At 39.1% G+C, this 23,991-nt stretch overlaps 2 protein-coding genes and 1 pseudogene across 5 annotated transcripts; 1 reads left to right on the forward strand and 2 right to left on the reverse strand.

Annotated features, from left to right (window-relative positions):
* Positions 1-1,313: 1,313 nt before the first annotated feature.
* On the forward strand, positions 1,314-5,382 carry LOC145468068 (BTB/POZ domain-containing protein 6-like). The gene has a single exon (XM_081451733.1). The coding sequence runs from the start codon at positions 1,953-1,955 to the stop codon at positions 3,267-3,269; it is 1,317 nt and encodes a 438-aa protein (XP_081307859.1). The 5' UTR covers positions 1,314-1,952; the 3' UTR covers positions 3,270-5,382.
* LOC145468069 (uncharacterized) lies at positions 4,892-5,407 on the reverse strand (annotated as a pseudogene).
* An 864-nt stretch (positions 5,408-6,271) lies between these two features.
* On the reverse strand, positions 6,272-22,840 carry LOC145468235 (polyunsaturated fatty acid 5-lipoxygenase-like). 4 transcript variants are annotated; one of them, XM_081451902.1, is made up of 12 exons: positions 22,752-22,840; positions 19,613-19,711; positions 16,481-16,644; positions 16,140-16,322; positions 13,978-14,116; positions 12,776-12,885; positions 12,456-12,648; positions 11,371-11,732; positions 10,672-10,775; positions 10,169-10,271; positions 8,070-8,288; positions 6,272-6,692 (listed from the first exon to the last, which is right to left on the reverse strand). In XM_081451902.1, the coding sequence occupies exons 2-12, from the start codon at positions 19,677-19,679 to the stop codon at positions 6,459-6,461; spliced, it is 1,878 nt and encodes a 625-aa protein (XP_081308028.1). In that variant the 5' UTR covers positions 19,680-19,711; positions 22,752-22,840; the 3' UTR covers positions 6,272-6,458. The 4 variants fall into 4 exon arrangements, with proteins under 4 accessions (XP_081308028.1, XP_081308029.1, XP_081308027.1 ...); XM_081451903.1 differs by lacking the exon at positions 22,752-22,840 and adding an exon at positions 21,371-22,000; XM_081451901.1 differs by lacking the exon at positions 22,752-22,840 and adding an exon at positions 20,814-21,066.
* Between the last annotated feature and the right edge of the window lie 1,151 nt (positions 22,841-23,991).

Raw genomic sequence — 23,991 nt, forward strand, 5'->3', positions numbered from 1 at the left:
AACATCGCTCAGATTGATTCACACATTCTGAATTAAGTTTTTTCAATTCAATACTACACAAGAAATCAAAGAGAGGAGGGAAATTTATTGCGAGTGTTAATCGCCTAATTGAAACTGAGAAACGTTGCCGGACGTGTTTTTTTTTTTTTTTTTTCCGCCCTTAAACGAAAGGCAGACTGCTTTACACCACTCAGTCAGCGCCGCTGTTACGCTAGTCAGTGCAGATAGAAGTCTCGCAGTATTAGGCGTTTTTTTTTTTCTTTTTTTTTAAGACGAGTACCTTTAGCTTTAAAATATCTTGGATCCATAATATGCGAAATAACAAGACTGCAATACATTAGAAGCCTGAGTACCAAGTCTAGAAAGTATGAATGCGCCTTAAATTAAAGGAAAGTCTTGAAGGAGAGGGTGAACTCACAATACTTACTTATTACTCGTCTTACCCATTAGTGCGTGAGATAAAAGAGTGGGCATATACCGATGTATAAAATTTGCAAGAGACGGGGGTTGGAAGGAGAAAGGCTGAGTCAGACAAAGAAATTCAGACATGCACACATTAAACCTGCAACTTGTTAGTTGATATTGTAATGGATATCGCTTTTTGATTGTCGCGGTAGAGTTTTGTGTGAGAGGTAGTTTTCTCAGCCCGGGAGCAGGCGTTGTGTTCGGGCCGGGGGTGCGAGCGGAGAAGCCGCGAGAAGCACGTACGCCGAGACGAGTTTACCTTCTAGGGCACTTCCCTTCACGTCCTTGTTAAATTCGCTCGCGCGCCACCAAAGCGAAATTAAAGCCGGGAAGAAGCGTTTGAGTCAGCAAAACCCAGGCACTAGAACCTGCTCACTTGGCCTAGTTTTCTGTCTCTGTTTGCTTCTTTCGGTTCATCCCCCTTCGTGGGGGAGGAAGATTGCGTGACGAGTCCAAAAAAGAGGCTGTGTAACCTGCACTTAATACAAGCTCTCCCGGGGTGGGGGTGGGGGGGGGGGGGAACGGCACTCCTTAATATGGGCTACATAGGTATGTGCGGCACCAAAGGATTTTTTTTTTCCGCCGTTTTGATTTGGTCATAAATAGGGTATCGATTTTGGCCATTTTGGTCGTACTGTTTTGGCACTCTAGTCTTGATATGGGTATATTTTTAAGACCAAGCTACTTTTTCATCATTATCGATGAGACCATCAGCAAAATCCCTTCACAAATTATGTTTACGGCAATTCAACATTCGTCTAAACTAAAAAAAAAACTAATAGAGCCTTTGCATAAATGGCGCCAATATTGGAATAACAATACTTATACATCCTAAGCCTCACTTTCATGTGAAAAATACTGCGTCTTGAAACATGAGCACGAGGCTAAGGATGTATGAAATATTGCTTTCAAATTTTAGGCACCATTCATACAAAGGGTCTATTATAAGGCAGGTCTGAAACAAGGTATTGATTTAAGGGTCAGGTCATAAACAGGGTATCGAATTTTTGATCTGGTCACAAATAGGGTAGGGAAAATCGTAGATTTTGGTCATAAATATGGTAAGGGTTTTGGGAAGCTGGCTGCACTCCCAATTTTTCTGGCAATACCCCTCCCCCGGGACACAAGCCGAATCAATCGCACACACAAAAACACTGCTAACGGCTAGGTTTGTGAAATGTCTTTCTTGTTCTCAAATTCCGGCGTCATATTGTTTTATGACTCTATATTAAGTGGCTTTGGCCTCTTAATTTATTGAACTAGGTTTGATAGTCTGAAGCGAGATACATTGGTAATTCGAGGAAAAAACGCGACAACCGAGCTCTTAAACCAACTGTCACGCAGTTGTGTGACTTCTTTGGAGCCTGCAATCGCAAGCTACTTGGTCATTCAACGGTAATTTCTCCCTGTTCGAATGGGAAACATAACTAAGCTGCTTCGAAACATTGTTGTATCGAGTAGTACTGCAAACAAGCCAAAGAGTAGTAATGGCAGTTGTTGAAGAGAACTGGCAGACGAAATGTTTAGCCATTGCAGAGAGAACTACGTTTATTTTCAACACGGAGTTACTGAGCGATGTGAAATTTGCTGTTCCAGCATCCAGTGGCGAAAGTGAAAGTAGGAAGGTAATCCCAGCCCACAAGTTTGTGCTTGCAATCAGCAGTCCAGTATTCTATGCCATGTTCTATGGTCAAATGGCAGAGACTAAAGACTCTATTGAACTGCCTGACTGCGAGTACGAGAGTGTGTTGGAGATGTTTCGCTATTTGTACAGCGACAAAGTGAATTTGAGCGGAAGTAATGTGATGCAAGTGTTGTACTTAGCGACCAAATATATGGTGCCTTCACTCGCCAAGAAATGTCACCAGTATCTTCAAATCAATTTGAAAGCATCAAATGTACTTTGCATTCTGCCCCACGCTCAAAAATTTGAGGACAAAGATTTGGAAGATCGATGCTGGGAAGTGATTGAGAAGCAGACAGAAGAAGCTGTGACGTCAGATGAATTCGTTACAGTTGAGCGATCACTAGTGGAGGCAGTTGTTGAGAGAGTGGGGTTGAATGTGAAGGAAGTGGAGCTGTTTAAAGCTGTTGATCGCTGGGTCACAGAACAATGTAAAAGGCAAGGGATAACCCCTGACGGCGAGTCGAAAAGAAGAATTCTTGGAGAGGAGATTGTGAAAGCGATAAGATTTCCATTGATGTCGCAGCATGAGTTTGCCTCAGTTGTAATCGATTCTCATATTCTTACTTTGGAAGAGGTTGGTGACTTGGTGAAACACTACAATGGAGTCTTAACATCTTTATCATTTATACAAGCCCCAAGGAATGAGTCTTCAACTGTCCATCGATGTCAAAGATTTCGATACTTTGAAAATGGCTGGGGATACGGTTCGTCGCCTGACCGTATTAATTTTTCCGTGAACAAGCCAATCATGCTGCATGGAGTTCAGCATTTTGGTTCTGAAGGTGGCAGCTACACAGTTTCCACAGAGGTTAAAGATACCACAGATGGCTCTTCTCTAGTAAAACGATCAGGATCGTACACTTCAGAAAAAGACAAAACTTGTTCTTATTATGGTTTTTCTGTACTGTTCGATCCACCAGTTCGTTTGGTGGAAAACAAGGAGTACGAGTTAACATCGCTTATAAATGGTCCCTTGTCATGGCAAGGAACAGAAGGACAAAGATCTGTTGAGTCTGAAGGAGCACTATTCACCTTCTGTACTTCGCCCCGTCACCATTTTAGAACCGGAGAGACGGTAGGCCAGTTTCCTGTGCTGTTTTGGTCACTAACCTGTTGAAGCACTATTTAGTATATATGTAGGGTCTTTTTTCATGACCCTGGATCGAGGACATGCTAATTTGTAATTACGCTTCCATGGACAGTAATTATTATTACATGTATGTATTGTGATGTTAAGTGTTTGGTTGTATCTATAGCAAAATTCTCGATCGTGATTGGTATTCAACGCCCGTATTTGTCAAGGAATCGGTGCGCGATCACGTTGTTATCATTATCATTATCATCATTATCATAAATAAACAATAGCCTCCATTTGGCACGAAAATATGCTCATATATTTGTCCGCGGACATTATCTGTTCCGAGAAGCGAAAATTGGGGAATATTCTCGGATATTCCCCAGTTTTAGCTGGGAAATATTCGGTCACGCGACGTGTTTAAACCAATCACGCGCGAGCGAATATATTTGATGGATTATAATTATCATTATTCTGTGTATTACAATTATTATTGTTCTGTGTAAGACCGGTGTAAGCGATGTATGACTTTTTAACTAATATGGCATTCCCATTTCCATTACAGAGTCAACTGTAATAAGCTAGGCAAACCCGGGCGCTTTTCAGGCTAACCTGAACGCTTCTTAGGCCTAAATGTAGTCAGCGGTCTGCAGTTGTCAAATGTCAAACACCGGTGTCAGAAAGCTTACGAAAGAGGCGAGAGGTTTAAAATACGTTTCGCGTTGTAATTACTGGGGCGGATCTATGGGGGCTAGAGGGGGGGGGGGGGGGTCGGTAGAATCCCCCTAAAAATCTTAGTAAAAAGTACAAAATAAGTCAAACAGGAAGATAGAGCCACAGCGATTCCAGAAAATTCTCAGTTAAAATTTTTCATTTTTTTTACCGATTGAAACGTTTGTCCTCTTTCAAGTGTATTACTCTACTGTTGTTTGTCACGATACCAGTAAGTTCAGCTGACAACGAACGAGCAAACAGCACCTTAAAGCTTGTCAAAGGATATGTCTACGGACCTCCGTGACTACCAAATGCTGAATATAATGAATATTATGATGCTTAACTGGTAAACCTTCAGTTAAAGTGGCGCAAATAAAATTACTTTTCAAAGGAAAAAGCATAGTTAGCCTTCAAGACCGGTGTTAATCAGTTTAGACAAACCAAACCCTATCTAAATTTAAATAACAACTCCATTATTACTTGTGGAGGCAGTTTGTACATGAATATATCTTTGTAAGTTCTTTATAGGTGTCTAAGAGAAGTAGATCTTTTATATATAATTTTGGACGAAAAGTTGCGGTGTTTCTTCATCTGCTGTTCATCTCTCGACTCTGACTTCTCAACAGTTTTAACTTTTTTAACCTAATTAAACTAAATTTAATAGAAGCCGTGGCCGAGAGGTCGACGCGCCTGCATGACTGGCAATCCAACGGTTTCCGCACTGACCACTATCTGGATTTGTTTCTCGGCAGCCCCGAGTTCAAATCCTCAGTCACGCTTGTAAATAGCCAACTAGCTTGCCTCCATTCAGTTGGGATTCTTAACAATGTTATGCTCAATTTGAATTATATGTTTCAGTTGTTTGCTCGGCCCCGGTGGCCTTTATGCTATAAACACTGCCGAGGGTAAATAAAGGTTGTATTTATTTATGTGCTATTCGTTGTCTTCCGTCATCTTCTCACGTTCTTAATCGCATCAATCAGTGATTCTAAAACACCAACTTCCAGCATTAGCTCTGTCACCTCTCCTTGTTTGATCTCAAACGAGACTGTACTTGCGCGGTCCTCCTGTCTTGCCGCCGCTCCATGCAAAATCGAGGGAAGTTCCACAAATGACACTGGGATCAACTTACGGCGTAACTTTCCATCGTTTTCCTTGAGCACCTTACTGATAATTTTCCCATCAAAATTAACTTCCTGGCCACTTTTTGTCACAAAAATCGACGATTCTTCGTCGTTGATAAGTTGTGTCGCTTTCGGAGAACAAATCAACACAATGCAATCACAGTGGCTCCGAAGTTCTTCTTCCAATGATAAACCACGTAGACCGATATCCATCAGGTCAACAATACAGATATCTCCCTCGGATTCGCTCTCTAAAACTGTGCGCAGTTTCTCGCAGTTTTCTTCTTAGTCTTTAGTAAAGAGAAGCAAAATTGTTTTAACAGTGGACGCCCTGGCGGCCATCTTTGAAACTTGTTGTCACTAAATCTGGGTACTTATTATAAATAAATAATGATTCAGCCCTGTTATTTCATTCTGAATGCAGCTGAAACTGGAAACCACAAGAAAATTAAAATTCGAGTTGCTTAGGAATCGAATCAAAAGTACAAAAATGCGAATTGTAACGACGAAGGATCTTGTTTGTTGTAACGGTGCCTGTCTAATGTATACGATGTTCAAGTTAGGCAGTTAATGACAATAGTTCAATAATTTGCTGATCGTTTTAGCTATTTATTAGTGGAAATTTCTCCTTTTGGTCTTGCGCTACCAAGAATAAAAGCGGAATAAAATATGCCGTGTCAGTATACACGTATATTTATCTAAACCAAACTGGCCATAGATTAAAGTAGAAGGCTATACATGGCTGCAATTTGACAGCGAGGCTCGAAAGTCCTATAAGCCTTACTATCCAAGCCGCGTACACTCTTTCTTCATAAGAATACACTGTGCTATTTTTCCGGCCGAGGTCGAATATTCTTATTTTTCTGCCGATTTTAGGCTATTTATATTCTAATGAACATTCTTAGATTTCATTGTGTTTACAAATTTTTAACATAAAATTGTGTTCTTTTCAAAATCTCAGCCTCGGATTTACTCCGAAATTTCGCAAATTTGAGCCTCGTTATTTTTATAAAACTTATTCTTATCAAAAGAGAGAGATTGTATTAAAGTTCCCTCCTCTAGGGTGCGAAGAAAACAAATTTTCCGGCTCGGTTTTCTTAAACTCTGAATGAGGAGATAAAAGGGTACAGACTTATTTTCTTGTCGTTTTTGCCTATAACTCAGTAAGAGGAAAAAAATCATTTACAAACTTCTGGGTAATTCAACGGTTATACTTTATTGATACAAGCCAGAGAGAGATCAGAAACAGACTCTTGGACAAAGCATTGTAAAACATTGCTTAGTTTACATGCAAATTGAGAAAACAATACTAGTGGAAACAAAATCAGAGTCCTTCAAGTCCCTCAATTCCTCAACGTCCTTTATTACATCACAATGTACCCTCCAGTGTGTCTCATGTCTGTATTCCGTTGGGGATCCAGCGTGGCAACAGATAAGGGTAGGTCAGATGATCTTTTTTCAACCTATCAATGTTCCTCATTTCTATGTACGGCTGGACTCTCCTTTGAAGGAAGTTAAACCACTTGGATATCACTTCTCGTCCAGGTTTATGGGGCAACTGGCTTCCGTAGTCGAACAGACTGTCAAAACGGTAATTGGAGAGTGAAAAAGCAACCGTGGCTTGTTGCTATGACAGAAAAAAAAAGCAACACAAACTTAGACAATGAACTGAAATAATTCCTAAAACTACAATCGGGAACACCTTTCCGTCAGCGCGGACGGCTGGTGCAGAAGTAAGTGGAGACTGAGACGATAAGATTCTTCCCTCTTGTCATCAGAACTACTCGCTACATGATTTTATTTTGTCAACCGCGTTACAAAAAGAAAGGAGAACGAGAATGAGGCAGGAGGATCGGCGAGCCCGGAGAGAGAGTTTCCGCAACCTTCTTGTCCTTTCAGAACTTTTGCGAAGGCTCGCGAATACGTTTAGAAAGCTTTCCATCCAACAATTAGATTATGAGTCCAAGGTTTCTATTAAGCAATTAGATTATGAGCTCTCGATTTCTATTTAACAATAGAGTGTTTCTGTCGAGGAACTATCGGCTGATAGTTGCCCTGCGGAAATTTGATGCTCTTAAAACAAATATTTATATTTAATGGGCTGATAGTGTCTCTCCTCGAACGAACACTATCGCACCACGTGATCAATTTAAACCAATAAAAATCGGAGAAAATTTAGTTTTGTTTTAAGAACATCAAATTTCCGCGGGGCAACTATCAGCCAATACTTCCTCGACTGAAACACTCTATTGTTTAAATAAATATTGAGTAGCGTAGCCAATCAGAGAACGGCATTCGTGATAGAACGCTAGTAGATTTATACTAATGCGTGATAGCAAGAGACGATGATCCGAGTAGGTGCAGCCTGAATCAGCTATCACCCGTAGAAATTGAAATTCCATTCAACCAAAAATCAACCATTCCAAGCTCATTCCATCTAAGTGTCAGAGTGACTTCCTGCATGCGGACCGTCAGTGTAAAACTCAGACTGCGGACTGCAGCTGTAGACTGCAGATTGCGGACCAGGGGTAAAATCCAGACTGCAGAGTACAGACTTTTTAAGTATATGTAGTGGTATTTCCATTGTCGAATGCCAACCGTAAACAGGGTTATTAATTAAGGCTAATCGCAGTGAAAGTCTGTACTCCGGTTAGCCTGAATATCACTCAGGTTAGTAAGAATATCACTTCGGTTAGCTTAAATATCACTCAGCTTAGACAGAATATCAATTCTACATATACCTGTTTACGGTTAGCTCTGAATGATGGAAATGGTAACACGATTTAGTTAAAAAAGTCTAGTCTGCAGTCTTCATTTTACCCTCAGTCTGCATTTTACTGCCGGTCTGCGGTCTACAGTCCGCAGTCTGCAGTCTGCAGTCTGTAGTCCGCAGTCTGCAGTCTGCGGTCTGTAGTCTGCAGTCTGTAGTATGCAGTCTGTAGTCTGCAGTCCGCAGTCTATGTCTTACACTGACCAATATGCAGATACTGTTTAGAACACTTACTGCAGAAATGTTCGCGTTCGGATAGTGGAACATGGAGAACTTATCATCAGAGACTCGTGAATCTCGATAGAGCTTGGTGGGCATGTTAAGCGTGAAGGCTCCGTAATCTGTTAAAGGATAGTTGATGGCTGCATGGTGAGCACTGACGTGCCACAAGAACCTTGTAAGGAATATCACCAGACTGTTTATTGAAGTTAGTTCTCGGGGAAGCTCTTTGATCTGCAAGAACAAGAGATTGGGCTGACTGAATATATGTCTGCGGACACTGCACACGTTCAATGCTTCTCTCGCTCGAGAGATGAGTGACAATGGACCCAAAAAACTTCATACCGAGATCCGGGTAATGTAAATGTAAATAATAAAGAAGAAACAGAAAGGAATTCTGGTAGTCAAACGACGATAACGTGCAAATCTGCCATAGAGAGCTTAAGCAAACCACGACGGTAACGGCAGCGAGAACGTCACCAAACGAAAAGTTTTGATGAGCAATACAATGGTTGTTCACGTGCGTCATAATTTTTTGTACATTTCTTTGCCCTCCATGTCTGCACAACAACGATGTGAAATGACTGTTCTGCGTACTTTGGAGAACGCGAATGACGGCCGCTAATTCTTCCCTATTTTAACTTGGATTTGAAAGCTGTCGTGATATGTTTAGCTTGAGTAAGTTCTGAGACTAATAGGCGCACTGAACAGATCTAGACAACTGGCGAAATTCGAAGGTAAAATATAAATTCATTTTTTACTAGGCGTTGTCTTCGGGGTCGCCGTCGCCATTGCTTAAGGTGGCTCGATCAGATTTTTGAGTGACGATATCGTTCAACTTCGAGCGACTAGAGCACCACCATTATCAATCAAGTGGTTTTATTTCCCACCCAATTTAATCATTTCAGGGGCAATTTTTGATAAAAAGCAAAATAACATCTCACACCAGTTGGTATTTAAGCCAATGTTTCTGAAAGTCAAACAGAGCGATTTCTTTGAGATTTCCACTTCAGGTAATTAGATGTTATAAGATTCATTTGAGACCAGAATAGCATTTAGTCAAGTCTTGTGGACATAGTTTGCAATAACAGCTTCGTTTTTGGTGTATTTTGACACCTCGAAATTTCATTCGCAATCTTCTCGAAAATGCTCTAAAAGGGGCCTTCACACGGCAAACTTAAGTTGACAAACTCGTGTTGGCAAACTTCAAAAAGTTGGCAAACGCATTCCTTCACACGTCAAACTCGCGTCAAATCACAACACACGGTAATTTGCAACATGGCCGATTTGGTGCAATGGCACTCACGTAAAACAATGGAACAGAAGAAGAGAAGAAACAGAAAGCGAGAAAGGTTTCGACGAAACTCAGTTTGTCCGCTAGCTCTTCCATTTTCTTTTGTTTGTTTTTAGTATCTTTGAGGTGTAGACTACAGATGAAAGGTCTCAAACAGCCGGACAATTGTGAACCTCTTCGATAAATTTAAAAGTGGCCTCGCGTTCATCTTGACTTGCGTCCCCCATTTTGTGAAGTATCATGCAAATGAATCACGTGAATACAGCGCGTGTTTTGATTGGTTAACAGTTATCAACACATGTTTGCCAGTCGTTCACACGTCGGATACGAGTTTATCAACACGAAAAAGTTGGTGAAAAAGTTGGCGAAAATAGAGGCAAATTCTATTTGTCGCCAACAGTTTGCAAATGTGTTTGCCAACTGTTTTTGTGCTGTTCACACACACCAACTTGAGATTGCCAACACGAGTTTGCCAACTTAAGTTTGCCGTGTGAAGGCCGCTTAATAGATTTTTTTTAAGCTCACTATGTCAAGTGCGAGATCCAGACGTCGTATTTCCAAAATTATCCCTGCTAGCAAGTTATTCGGTCTTATGTAAAATAGGGCATGCGTCATTTCGTTGCTATGGTAACTCAGACCTTCGTAAGACTTACCTAATTTGAAACTTTCATCTTTCTCTAGCACACCAGTAACGTTTGATTTTCTATTGGATTGATAATGGTGATGTTCTAGTCGTTCAAAGTTGAACGGTAACGTTACTCAAAAATCCGATGGAGCCACCTTAAGCCCTCTATTAATAATTATAATGGCTCAAACTCACGTTTCCCAATCCTCCTTCGCTTCCTTCCCCATCTGCAGAAACTTCGTTCATAAAGTTTTGAAGCTCAAAGTCATTTGCTACATCTTCATCACAATCGTAATACCTTGAGGAAAAAAATAGTGAAGGGAGAACAGATCCTTTTTTATTGATTTTGTAAACATTCATTTTCTCTCCAACGGTATCGATAGCAGGTAATGATAATATGAGAGATCATAATTTGGCCTAGATTCCGTGTCAGTAGGGGCAACATATGTCCTTTATTTTGTTTGTTTGTTTGCGGGCTTTGGGGTAAGTTGCGTAGCCCTATTCCCAGATCCCTTTTAACGAACCAGAAAGAGATCTGGGAATGAGTTTAGAAACATCCAAGACAAGTCGGACCAGGGATGCCATTCACACACTCCAAGTGCCAGAGTCCCTACGATATTTTTCCCTCGGGTTCTGATGGCAAGCTCATATTTAATTCCCAAAGAGAGCTTTATGATTAAAACTGTCACGTGACTTACTGCATGACATAATCCCGAGCAGCCTTTTGGATGGTATAGTACACCAAGTAACCGTCGTCTCTGTAAGGGAAATAATGAAGAGATCTGCGTTCCAATCCACGTTGCTGAAGAAGAAGATAATAATAACCTGTTCAATCATTGTTTTTGTCAAAACGAAGTCTAAAAAATACATGTTTGTCAGGAAGAGTTTTTTGTCCCACATTGCTGATATTTTCGTAGCTAGAAGGATGCGCGCTAGACCCTGCCTGTTTTTAACTTGTTATGTTGCCAGACTGCTGGAATGGAGAATATCTGTTACTTATTTTCAAGTTCAGTTGTACAACAAGGTACGAGGGAGCTCGAGGTAATATTTATAAATGATTACTATATTAGGTAAAAATGCAAATAAACAGAAGGAAGGAAGGAAGGAAGGAACGAATGAATGAATGAATGATAGGACCTTTTACGGAGCTTCCCTTAATTTTTACCCCGTGGACATCCCGCTCGTTTCCTCAGTGGACCTTTCCTCAGGGCCTTATTTTTCCTTTTGCCGATGCAACTGAAATTGTTGCCAATTTTGTTGCCCATTTCTCTTCCATTTCTATCAGTTCTACCCCGACTACTTTTCACGAGTCCCGTGCTTTCTCACGTTACAAATAGTAAAGTGTATCTGAGACACCGGAACGAGAGTAAAATGAAAAGTAACAGGTTGCACATCACCTTGATTTTGTTTAGAAAATCTGTATCTTTCCAACTCGTCAGCCTGAACTGCCTCAAAGCAATGCTCACAGCCCCACTATAACCATACGGGAACAATCTGTGAAGCGAAGCATTTTCTGCTAGCAGAAGTTTGAAAGCCAGTTTGTCTGTTATACTGATTCCTCGGCAGTGATACTTGATTAGTTGATGAAGTGGATGCCTCTCGGACAGTTGTCTGTCTTTGCTGACACAGAATGGCTCCATAAGGAGATGCGTCTTAGCCAGGTGTTCTGCCACCTGATTGTATCCCACATCTGCGCCCTGCACACTGAGTTTGGCCAGCATCCAGAGATCTTTGTCTTTAGGGGTGTAGACTGGGGAATCTTTGGCATGCAACAGCAAAGTCTCACTGTAATGTTGTTTTGTTTTAAAATTTTGATCGTAGAGTAATCCTAACCCTAACCCTTGAGAAAAATTTAGATAACAATGCAATGCGTATTTTCTCTCGCCTGTGTTGTAAGGGTAATAACGATGGTATAAGTGGAGAGGGGAAAAAAAAGCTCTTGCATTTTCTACTCGTTTTCCATTACGCTTGATCCTAGCCAGTATATATAGCTAGCTATGGGACTTTTTCACTCGCGTGGCCAGAAGCCATGCAAATTTGTGAAGCGAAAGGAGGTGTTTACATAAGACAAGAGTTCAACTCCCAGAAGAGTGGTTAGGAAAACCACCATAACTGCCGTTTCATTGTGACGTCGTGTGAACACACTCTCTCTATATGATATGGGTTATTGACTGAGCGTCAGGCCAAGATGACCGGATTTTGCCGGCCAAGTTCTTTTTTTTGCTTGTTTACGGACCGAGACGGATTCGAGGTCCATAAAATACGCCAAAAAAATAAAGGGGCCAATATCCAGTTTTCCTGACCGAACAAGCTTGTTCAATAATGGATTTATTACATAGAAAAAGAACACTATTTTCTCGCGGGACACAGCGGGTAATTTCGAGCGGGCAAGATAGCACCATCCTGCCCGCTCGGGTAGCCAATCACAGCGCAGGATTCGGTTCATCTTGCCCGCTCACGGACAAAAATGCAATTCTCATACCAGGCTTGATGTCCATTTGGATGGCTATCGGCACCAGGTTTGACCGGTTGTCTGGATGAACAGCAAAGAATGCTATCGGTGAAGTGGGGTCCCACATTTCTCTACCAGGACGGAATTCCATGATATCAGGCATGGCAGGCAGGTTATCCAACAGCGGATACCGCAGGACAAATATCATTCTGCTGGCTATCGCCTGTGCATAGGATCAAATGTAAAGAGTCATGCAAGACAATTTTAAAATACCTAACCCGGGTTTTTCGAAAGGTGGATAACGCTATCCAGGAACGCTAAAAAAGAGGGAGAGATGAAAAAAAAATTACCTTTTCCAGCGGAATTTTCGGCATGTTTGGGGTATTGATAATAAGGTTTTCCCAGTCAAATTCTTGGTTTAAAGTTTCCTTGAGCTCAGTCCATTTGATACCAACATTGTCTGCAAAGAAAAACCGCAATGTTACAAACACTAAAGGTTGCATGAAAAGACTTAACACGAATAACATTGAAACTTAACAGTCTCTTTGGGCGCTTTCTATTCATCAAAAACTTCTAGAAATTTTGAAACGATGACAAGTGGAATGACGGCAGGTTTCCTGAAAATCCGAAAATTGTTGATTTTCCGAAATGCAAACTATATTGAACCGAAAATTTCAGAAATTCAGGAAGGAAATAGGCTCGATTACCAGCCGCTGTTCGAGAAAAGGGCCCGCGCTCCTTCCCCGAATTCTCTTCTCGGGAAGGAACGTAGACCGGACTCGAGAAAGCGGCGGAAATCGAGCCTAGAAAGGAAATTCAAACAGAAAAAGAACAGAGACGCTGAAACGAGCTACGTCACGGTTTGGCATCTTGAAAAGCTTAGCCTAAATTTTTCAAGTTCGTTCGTTGTTTGTAATCCGTGTTAATCTTCTCCGTCCGTAACCACCCTTATTCCTTTATGGTTTATTATTGTATAACTCTTTGGTGTTTTTCTATCCTAGTAAACTATTGTTTTCAGGATTCCTTCAATTTAGAGGTCATTTCGTGTCTGGCGGAACAACTCAATATAGGGGAATCTTTGTTTACGATATTTGCCTCATTACCATAAGCGATACAGTTTCTGATGGAGCTACAAAGAGATCGACACTGAATATTGAAAGGGCACAGCACGATTAACTGTCCCAAGGAATTTGAGCGCGATGTATTGAATACTTTTTGTGTGACGCGGGTTTAGAAGCTCAAAATTTTACAAAGAATGTGTGAGATCATTAGCGCTTTTGCCACACAGAAATTTTGATGTTTTTGAAAGCTAATTTCTCCTCGAATATTGCACCCAAAGAGCCAAAAATTTCACCACTTACTAAGTTTCACAAGTTCTTTAAGCTTTTTTAGTGAAATCGTGTCTAGCATGATGCCTTCTATGTGCAAAATCGTATTCTAATGAGGACAAATGTAAACAATGACGTCAGCAAAGATTCGCCTATACCGTGACTGAGCTTCTTTACGTCAAAAATGATTCGTGCAACTTAAAATGGTGAGATGATCCATTTACCTCGATCTGTTGTAACTCTCATCAGTGTCATAGGATTGATACCCGCGAGCCGTTGCTCAGCGAACACCTTGTCACGCATCCAGTACTTGATGATATCTTGGAATGGTTCTTCATCAGATGCACTTTTGAAATATGGATCCTATGCGAGACAAAACGTATTTTCCTAGTTTTCGATTGTATTATCTTTTCATACTTTTTTCATGGGCATATCTCCATAAGAGAGTATATTTAAAATGACCCCTTACCGCTGATCACAACATAACATAAAATGAGACTATTTTGACATGTTAGAGTCCAGCAAAACTGACTTTTCTTGTAAAATTAAGGGCCCATTAACCGATTTATGCGCGCGCTAGCGCGCGTTGCTAAGGAGGTGAAATTTCACTTCCGGTTACTTACGTCAGCCTGAGCGCGGAAAATAAAAAAACTGAATAACTTGCAGATTCGTTTACGTTTAAGATGTTTTTTCTTTGTGTTTCACAAAATGCAAAATAGAAAAAGTACAAGCAAAGACAAAATTAGAGAAAAACAGAGAAACAAGAGCAATAGAAAGAAGAAAAACTAACTCCATGTGGCTTTGTTTGATCTTACCGAAGTGCGCTGGTAGTGTAAATTGCGCATGCGCTGATAGGGTAACTTCCAATATATATCGGGCGCACTTCCGGTTTCTTTAAATGCTAAAGGAAACGCGGTTTTTCACTAAATCCGGTCTTTTTCGACGGATTTCGATTAAAGCCAACGTTGGAAACATAGCTATGCATTACTTTTCCGAAATCATGCTTTTTTCAGAAAATTACGAATTTTTTTAAATTTTGAAATTCTCTAAAAGTCTGACGTTTTAGAAATAAAACAAAATCTATGCATAGTGTAATGAGTATTTAAATTAAGATATTAAATCAATGAAAAAAATCCCGATAAAGTAATTTGGCTGGGAGCCTTTGCGTTTTTTCAGTATTAGTCACATGACCATGGGCGTGGCCTGATGATGTCATCACTAGTGTTACTGATCATGAAAAAGTTAAAACACATGAAATAACTCTGAACTAACCAAAAATGATGAGGTTATATGAGAATAAATTTTCCTTAGCGACGGCTCGAAGAGATCGGTTAATGGGCCCTTAAGGAGACTATGTTCATTCAAGAGCTAATAACCTTCCCTTAGCTTAATGTCAACGTCAGTAGGGAGAAGTTGTGGCTTTATGAGCTGTTACTCGTCATGATTTCTAGACAGGTTAACTCACTGCTGCAGATCATTTTTGTAGTCTAGGTTCCAGACCTCTAATATTCACGATCAGTACAGTTTGCAAAATTTGTGACGGTTTCTTTTGAAAATGTATGTCATTGGCTACTTACGAAACGTCAAGTTCTGTATTAAAATGCGTTGGAATACAATGTTTATCACCGCTGTTTGTGTTATATTCTTAGCTCGGCAAGCTACGATGGCCTAAGAACGATAGCTTATACAGCCCCTTCCTTTCACAAGGTAAAACCCCTTCGACAATCATCTCTCACATCTGCGTTGAATTTTCTATGAACAACTTGTTTCCCGCTACTCCAAGTATTTCAACCAGAAGAAATTGCGCAACTACTCCAAACCCACACTTCCAGATTCTCACTCTTAACCCAGCTTTCAGCCCAGATTCTTTCCCTGGAGGGTGTTAAATATGTTGGTTATTGGCCACGCGTGAGGTCAAGATGGCTGGATATTGGCCAAGTTCTTTCTTTGCGTGTTTGTGGGCCAAGATGGAGTCGAGGTCCAAAAACGCGAGTAAAAGAAGACCAATATCCAGCCATCTTGACCGGACAAGCTTGGTTAATAAAGGATTTATTTCATGGAAAAAAAGAAACACTATTTTCTTACAGCATACTGCGCGTAGTCCCGAGCGGACAAGATAGCGCCATCTTGCCCGCTCGGGTAGCCAATCACCGCGCAGGATTCGATTCATCTTGCCCGCTCACAGAGCAAGCCATCGACCCTTTGCATAAATGGCCCCATAAGTTTGAATAACAATACTTCATACATCCATAGCCTTGTACTCATGTTTTCAGAAGAGGATATTTTTTTTTACATGAATGTGAGGCTTAGGATGTATAAGTATTGTTATTCAAATATTGGCGCCATTTATGCAAAGGGTTTTTTTATAATAATGCTTTTTTCTCACCCCAAATGACGCTTGCGCTTTACGGAAAAAAGCGTATATCTTGACAAAGTCTTCAAAGCTTTCTATATCTTGTCCTGCGTTCAGCTTTGCCCATTCGCTTAAGATCGTGTTGACTCCATTGGTTTTTGTCAGATAGATGTTAAACTCCCACATCTCAAAAGGGTGCTTGCTGAATACGGCTAACTGCAAGAAATAACGCGGAAAGTAGCACTACACTAGTTAATAATTAGATTGTTGCCTGACAGTTGATGAGGGAGAATAATCTAATTGTTCTAACAGAAGTCTATAACTCATTCAATCATTAGATATTCGAAAGTTTAGGCAAAACTTTTGTCGGTTACCTGTTTTTCAATTGTCATGTTCAGTAATCTGATTGGTTCCCCTTCAATGAATGGCGCTAACTGATAGAGTTGTTTATTGGCTTCAAGTAGCTGATAACGCTTCCTTTGACAAGCTTGAGAAGTCTTCTGAGAGAGCTCAACGGGGCATTCGTCTCCGTATATCCCTAAGATAAAAAAAAATATTTCTGTAATGCGACATTACAAATTGCCAAAATGAAAAATTAAGACCACCCCTCTTCCCATTTCAATGATATAAAAAAAAATGGCGCATTTTGGTTAAAGCACGAGTTCAACATAGATTTGGGGGTCGGTTTTATTTCTTATTATATTGTGTCCAAGATTGTCGTTACTTAACCCATCCCAAGTTGAAAAGCTAAACACGGACCCAACCCACAAAAGAACTAAGAAAAATCAAGCGAAAACTGAAACAAACAAAGAAATCTTTTTTAACGTTTCACTACATCAAAGACGGAAAACCTTTTCAAAAATGGCTGCCAATTATAATTGTTTTATAAGTATTGAAATTAGCCTTACTACTGGCTCGTTTTTAACTACTGAGCGATTCAAAAAAAGTGTTACTCTCAAATGTTAGTGAGGCTAATTTAAATGCATGTATTGGTTTGCTTCTGTTAATACCAGGAGTGATCTTTTGTCTTTTGTTTCTCGGACTGCTGTCTTGCAGTCTTAGTCTAACTTCCGCTGTTTCCAATTCTACTTGGTTAACAAATGCACACGCACTTAAATACTATATTGATAGCTATGTGTACCCCACATAAGCAAGCCGACCTTGGAAGATTAATCATCTTTACAGAAAACTAACCCAAACATTTTCGCGCGACTTTGAGAAGCGAATTACATGGCTCTTGAATCAACCAACTTAGAATAGAAGCTTAAGTTTAGAGAACAAGAAACCTAAAGGGGATCTTTGTGGGAGATCCAGACCAAGGCCAGTGGACAAACCCAAACATGACCATCGATGGGTTTTTGTTCGGAGCTTTAAGTACTCTCAGTAAACTAAGATATACTTCTTGGAGTCTTAAGACTCTCTGTGTGGACAGTCGGGCCCTAGAATCACAAGGCTAACATGGAAGCTACAAAAATGATTAACAATTGGTAATCACTTGTTCTTGTGTTAGTCTTGCCATTTATAGTTATGTTTACAGCATATAAATGTATGAGGCAAGGAAACCCAGGGAAGCCATTAAGGCGTATGTGAAGGGCTACCTTAAAGATACCTAAGACAACAACAAAAAATAAAAATGCTGTCATCGGCATACAAAATGATCATAATTATTCAGGATAAAAATTAGTTAAGAAACTCTAAACGCGCGAATGCGCAAGAGCAAAGGAAGAAAAACAAAGCGGAAAAAGTACACTAAAGAAAGTAAAATACACTTATTTTACTAAGAAAGTTAACGTTAAAAAGCAACGACGTTTCAAACGTTCGACGGCCATTTTCAAGTTGAAAAGTACAATTTTTGCATGCGTCCAAATATATACAATCGATTATAAGTATGCTAATGAGACACTGACTAAAACTCTAAAATATTTACATAGAAACAATACAAAAAAATTGCGGCATGACTAATAAAACGTTAAGGCGATAGAAACGATTTAAAAAAATTGAAGAATGAAATAATCAAGTAAATAGCTTCGCGCGGATCGAGCCACTCTGTTTGTTCAATTTTGGTTGAAGTTTACGAATAAAAAGCATTTCAAAAATCAAACAGTCGAGTTTACTCCGACATTTTTTCAAAATCCCGAAATTGCTTCCAATGGTCTCTGGATCCTTTCCGTGCTCATCCTTTACGTGGTTGCCGATTGTTGATCGCTTATGTTCCTCCACACGTTGATGTAGGTGTCGACTCGTGAAGCCGACATAGTCTGCATCGCACAGACCACACTCGTAATAATAAACAACGTTTTGTTGATTCACAATTGGAGGTTTATGTTTCTTTGGTTTCAATTGCCCTTTGATCTTTTGACTTGTGTAAACAGGCTGGACAACGGCATCAATCTTTCGACTGAGATCACCTAGTTGGTGACCAACCAAAATTGAACAAACAGAGTGACTCGATCCGCGCGAAGCTATTTACTTAATAATTTCAGTTTTCATTTTTTTTTTCAAATCGTTTCTATCGCCTTAGCGTTTTATTACTCATGCCGCAATTTTCTTGTATTGTTTCCATGTAAATATTTTAGAGTTTTAGTCAGTGTCTCATTAGCATTCTTATAATCGATTGTATATAGTTTGGGCGCATGCAAAAATTTTACTTTTCAACTTGAAAATGACCGTCGAACGGTCGAAACGTCGTTGCTTTTTAACGTTAACTTTTTTAGTGAAATCCGTTTCTAAAAATTTGTTGATTCAAAGTACACTTATACCAAGGAAAAAGTTTAGAGGTGAACACAACAATACTAGAGGCATACGAACCAAACACTGTTAATTACTTAATTGTTTCATTTTTCTTTTCTTTTTTTTTTTTTAAATCGTTTCTAACGCCTTAACGTTTTATTACTCATGCCGCAATTTTCTTGTCTTGTTTCTATGTAAATATTTTAGAGTTTTAGTCAGTGTTTCATTAGTATTCTTATAATGGATTGTATATATTTGGGCGTATGCAAAAATTTTACGAAACGTCGTTGCTTTTTAACGTTAACTTTTTTAGTGAAATCCGTTTCTAAAAATTTGTTGATTCAAAATACACTTATACCAAGGAAAAAGTTTAGAGGTGAACACAACAATACTAGAGGCATACGAACCAAACGCTGTCTTCTTATTGAGCTTCATAACGCATGTACTAAAGAATTTTAAATAGGCCAATTTCGATATATGAAAATTGTAACTTGGCCTCGAGGAATTTTAATGTATCGAAATTGGCTTATTGGCAGCCATTTATGAAAAGGGTGTATACCGAGAAACAGAATAAAATTTTAGATTCTACCTTTGCAAAGAACTCTCTAGATTTACAACAGAAGATACTCCATCAAGACACCAAATACATTAATTCGAAAACAAAAACGCGGAAAAACAATATTCTTATAAAAAAGAGTGTATCAGAGCCATATTAAATTGAGGTTTTATATTTCCAGTATGGATTAACCAGAAGCAAAAATGACTTTCTATCATACCTGAGTTTCCATTCACAAAGCACAAGTAGGACAGGACAACCAATGCAATTGATTGGAGAGTAATCATCTTGGGTAGCCTGTTCAGTGGGAATCTGATACCTGCAGATAGTAAAATATGAACACTTATAGTTATTCGGTGTCCACAGAGTTCTGAAATGAATCTATAGTCTCTAATACTCACTTCTCTGGTCTCAAAAAGGATCAGTGAGGTCTTTAATATTAAAGCTTAGGGCCTATTTCCGGTAATTAATAACTCCCTGCGAGGATAATCCACAACAAGTAAACTCTAGAATGGAGGTAATTACAGTTCTTTTTTACAGAACTAAGGCCTGTTTTCACAAGCGCACAAGCATCAGGATGGATAACACTGATACGCAGGCGCAATAAGATATTGATAATTAGAACCTTTTGTTCAAAATATTTCCTACAGGCGCTACTTAGCAGCACATTACTGTGCCTTAGTATGTTGCTATTTGCGTCCATTACTGATCCGGACACACATCGTTATTAAACTGGACGCGTGGTACAGCCAAGCCACTATAGCTGTCTCACCCCGCTAACGACAACTAATTTCAAAATCTAATCCCGCTGAACACTGCACACCTCGAACCCGTCCCCAACCCTCTGCTCCGTGCGGGCAAAATGGTAATTTATGCTAATTTGGGATTATCACAAATTACATTTTATGCTTATTTGCTACATTCTTTTTTACAAGAATATTGTTTTTCAGGTCAAAGCTGAATATTCCCATTTTTCTGCCGATTTTAGGCTGAAAATAGTCTTGTGAATATCCTTAGATTATAGCGTGACATTTCTGTTTTCGAACATGTTTAGTATCTTGATGGTGTTGGAGTAATTTTGGAACAAGCCTGCAGGCATGAAAGCCCATGACGTACGTAACTTCTTGCAGAAAGGTTATTAGAATTGAACATTCGGCCACGTTGCTGCAGCTGTTTTTGTTGTTGTTGTTTTTTTTTTTTGGCTAGTTTTGCCGTTTAGAGAAGGAAGAATTTTATACGGTTTAGGTTAAAAACATATAACTGTGTTGTATTTACAAATTTTCAACACAAAATTATATTCTTTTCAAAATCCCAGCTTCGGGTTTATTCTTAAAATATTCTTAACATTTCGTAAATTTCAGCCTCGATATTCTTATAAAACATATTCTTATAAAAAAAGAAAGAGTGTGGTGGAAACCAACCTTTAGGGGGTTCCACAGTTAGGAGACCATACTTTGGCTTAACCCTTTTTGTCTTACTCCCAAAGCAGTTGCCCAAGAATTGGTCAATTTTAGACTTCTAACTTGTAGGAATTTACTATGCTAACTGGAGTGCGGTTTGATTAGTTTCGTAGAAAAAGCGCATTATAAGTACTAAATACTATTATTATTACTGATCATGAGAATGTGTTTGATTTCAAGCAAATTCTTCCCTGTTCAATAAATGCTAATTAACATTTGACCTTACGCTTTCAGTAGTCTGGGAAACTCAGACCGAAAGTCAACTGACGGTGTACATTCTAGACTACGAATAGTCCCTCTTTCGCTTAGTCCGTCGAGCGAGACCGTAAATAAGAGCCGAGGAAAAAATGGCCTCGCGGAGGCACTAGCTCTCTCGTTTCTTACTCTCTAAAAAATACATTTTCAGCAAAATATAGGAATCTGCAAGTTTAGCTGACCATAGCTAGAATCAATTAAACATACTTGGCTGAGATATATAGAAACGAATCGAATAATTCATCAGTGCACTTGGAATCTACCTCGGTGTGACTCACAGTATGAGAGTTGTGAATTCCTTTCAGTCACATACCAGAACTTACAAGGCGAAAACTGTCCTCGATTTCTAGAACAGAAGTACGTAAACGATCTCAGTTCGTGTGTTTCAACGCTTCACACCTTATTACACGCCCAGCCAGTCCGCTTGACTGCAATGTTACGTATTAGCGTCCTGTTCAATACTGGTTTTGAGTAAATATCAAGCTTTTTAATAAGAAAAGGGAGGTCAATTTTGCGTAATTGAATTTTGCTGACCTTGTCATAAACACGTAACTAAGTTGACGCAAATCAAACAAATCTTGTGTTTCAACTGTGCGGTTTAAGAGTGAGATTGCACAATTCTCGTGTCTCTTCGGCCACTAGTTGTCAAATTCAACATAAATTTAACGTGCCTTTCCCAGATGTAATTCTGTCAGTACCTTCGACTTTTTACATAACTTCCACGTCTTTTTATTAACGACAACGTACCACTGCTGACCGAGGCAACTATACTTCATGCTCGTTGCCAGGCAACGTAGTTACTTCGTGCATATCAAAAACGAACGCCATCGATCGTTGATTTCAATAAACGAACCCGATCTCGTTTTCCATAACTATACAGGCAAGAAATGGCACCACTTATTTGGTATAACGCACCGTTTTTTCGGTAATCGTTTTCATTTCAGCAAAGCTACATTGCACGAATAATAATTAAATGTAATGCTACAGTGGAGTAAAGATTTCGGTCTCGTCTACGCTAATACGTTTTCGTACACTTTCTGACGAATTTTCGCCCACCGTCTACACTAAAACGATCAAATACGCGTATTGCTTTCATCGAAAAGGCAAGATACATTTGAAAACGCTGTCACAGATGAAGGTATTTGAAAACGGAACTCTGTCCTTTATATGTAGTTGGTGTACAGAGAAAACGAAGGCTTTAGCAGAGTGGACGGAGAAGATGTTTTGAAAACTGTCCCGGTGACGAAGAGGAGGGTTTTTTGGCAAAGACGCATCATCGAAAACGCATCGTTTCAAAAATGATTTTTTTTCCCTATAACTCAAGTTGCTTAGGCATCAATCCTCTAATGAGAGTGACATGATTGGTTTTTCTTTTCCACTCAGCAGATTTCAACGTTTAAACACACAGAGAAAAAAAAAACTAAAAAAGTAGCGTCTTAATTTTCAAGGTTTTATATAATTTTTCCATATGTCTTCTTCAGGGAACAAAAAAGTCTTAATTATAGCATATTATTTATAAGTGCGTCAAATTGCAGTTTTAAACTGGAATTAAAAGTAGTTTAGTGAGAGTAAGAGATATTGAATCTTGTAATTCTACCAGAAATCATTTAAAACAATCCTCGATATTTTGCGGTTGCTTCTCACCTTAATAAAAACTTCAGGCACTCTGTGTTGTATGCAGGCTTCGATCCTCTTGGCCGTCAGTTAGTTATAAGCAGGAGAAAATTAAACCTTGCTCGTTAACTCAAATCGAACCACAAGGATCGAAGACTGACTGAACCGATGAAATATCTGCCAAAATGTATCCAAACTGTCTTGCTTGTGCAAACAATATCGTTCTCTTCGTTTTAGAACGGTACTTTAAAAAGTTAATAAACGGACTACAGTATTGACGATGACTTATTAAAGGCCTTTATTAAAATCGATTTATTTGGTTTGATACTTGGTTCAACTTTGCAATCACAGGATATTTTTAAGTGTGGTAAAAGCTTATGTTAACAAAGCTTTACAAATCTGAGTTTTATTAAGTAAAAATGATTAAAGCAGTCAGATAAAAGGATGTAACATATCATTTTATTTCCGCGGCATATTCTTTGATGGCTCTTTTTAACATGGGAAGTTTCACTCTTGCTTTCATTTTTATGGTATCGCGATCTAAATTAATTTATTTTGCAGGAGATCGAACGGCAATAAAACGTGTTGTGATAAGAAAATGATAATTTTTTCAATCGCTATAACTTTTTTCACATGCATATGGTCTTGTTTTTTGGCGTTTCTTTATCTCGGATCTGGAAAATGTGACATTTATAAAAGGAAAATGGGCAAAGCCAGGGTATTTTAAAAAAACGCAACCAGAGAAATAAAGTTCAACTAGAAAATTAAGACACTTGGTATGCATTTACTTATAACTGTAATGCACAGTTTATCTATTAAAGAGGCTAGACTATATAATATTGTGTTATAATTTGTTATGTACAAAATTACTTTCAGTCAAAGTTAAGGCAACTACAAAATAATTAAAATGGAATATTCGATTACAGAAAGAGTTAATGATAAAACTAAAACAGTGAATAGAATGTTCTGTTTGTTGAGACCGAGAGCAATCATACGCTGTATTTTGTTATTTTTTATTGTCAAAATGCTGGCCACGATAAAGGAAATCGCGATGTAAATCCGAAGAGAAATGCAGATTATCAGAGACCTTTAAGAAACGCAAAAATAAAGAAAACAGACGACCTGACCAAACCAGTTTGCCTTTTATCGTCTATTTTTAGTGAGCTGTGAACGAAGAGCGCCGGAAGTTAACAAAAAGTAAAAACAAAGTTCTCAAAAAATTAGTTCTGAAATTTCTCAGGGAGCAGAAGAAAGAAATCCAAACATCAAG

This window comes from Orbicella franksi, chromosome 14, assembly GCF_964199315.1.
Source record: "Orbicella franksi chromosome 14, jaOrbFran1.1, whole genome shotgun sequence".
Lineage (NCBI taxonomy): Eukaryota > Metazoa > Cnidaria > Anthozoa > Scleractinia > Merulinidae > Orbicella > Orbicella franksi.

Bases quoted from the DNA above. Each gene is read 5' to 3' on its own strand.
- LOC145468068 (XM_081451733.1), top strand. From the start codon at position 1,953: ATGGCAGTTGTTGAAGAGAACTGGCAGACGAAATGTTTAGCCATTGCA.
- LOC145468235 (XM_081451902.1), bottom strand. From the start codon at position 19,679: ATGATTACTCTCCAATCAATTGCATTGGTTGTCCTGTCCTACTTGTGC. The intron at 16,323-16,480 runs GTAACCGACAAA...TATTTCTTGCAG, and splicing joins ACATGACAATTGAAAAACAG to TTAGCCGTATTCAGCAAGCA. The intron at 6,693-8,069 runs GTAAGTGTTCTA...TTTCTGTCATAG, and splicing joins CGAACGCGAACATTTCTGCA to CAACAAGCCACGGTTGCTTT.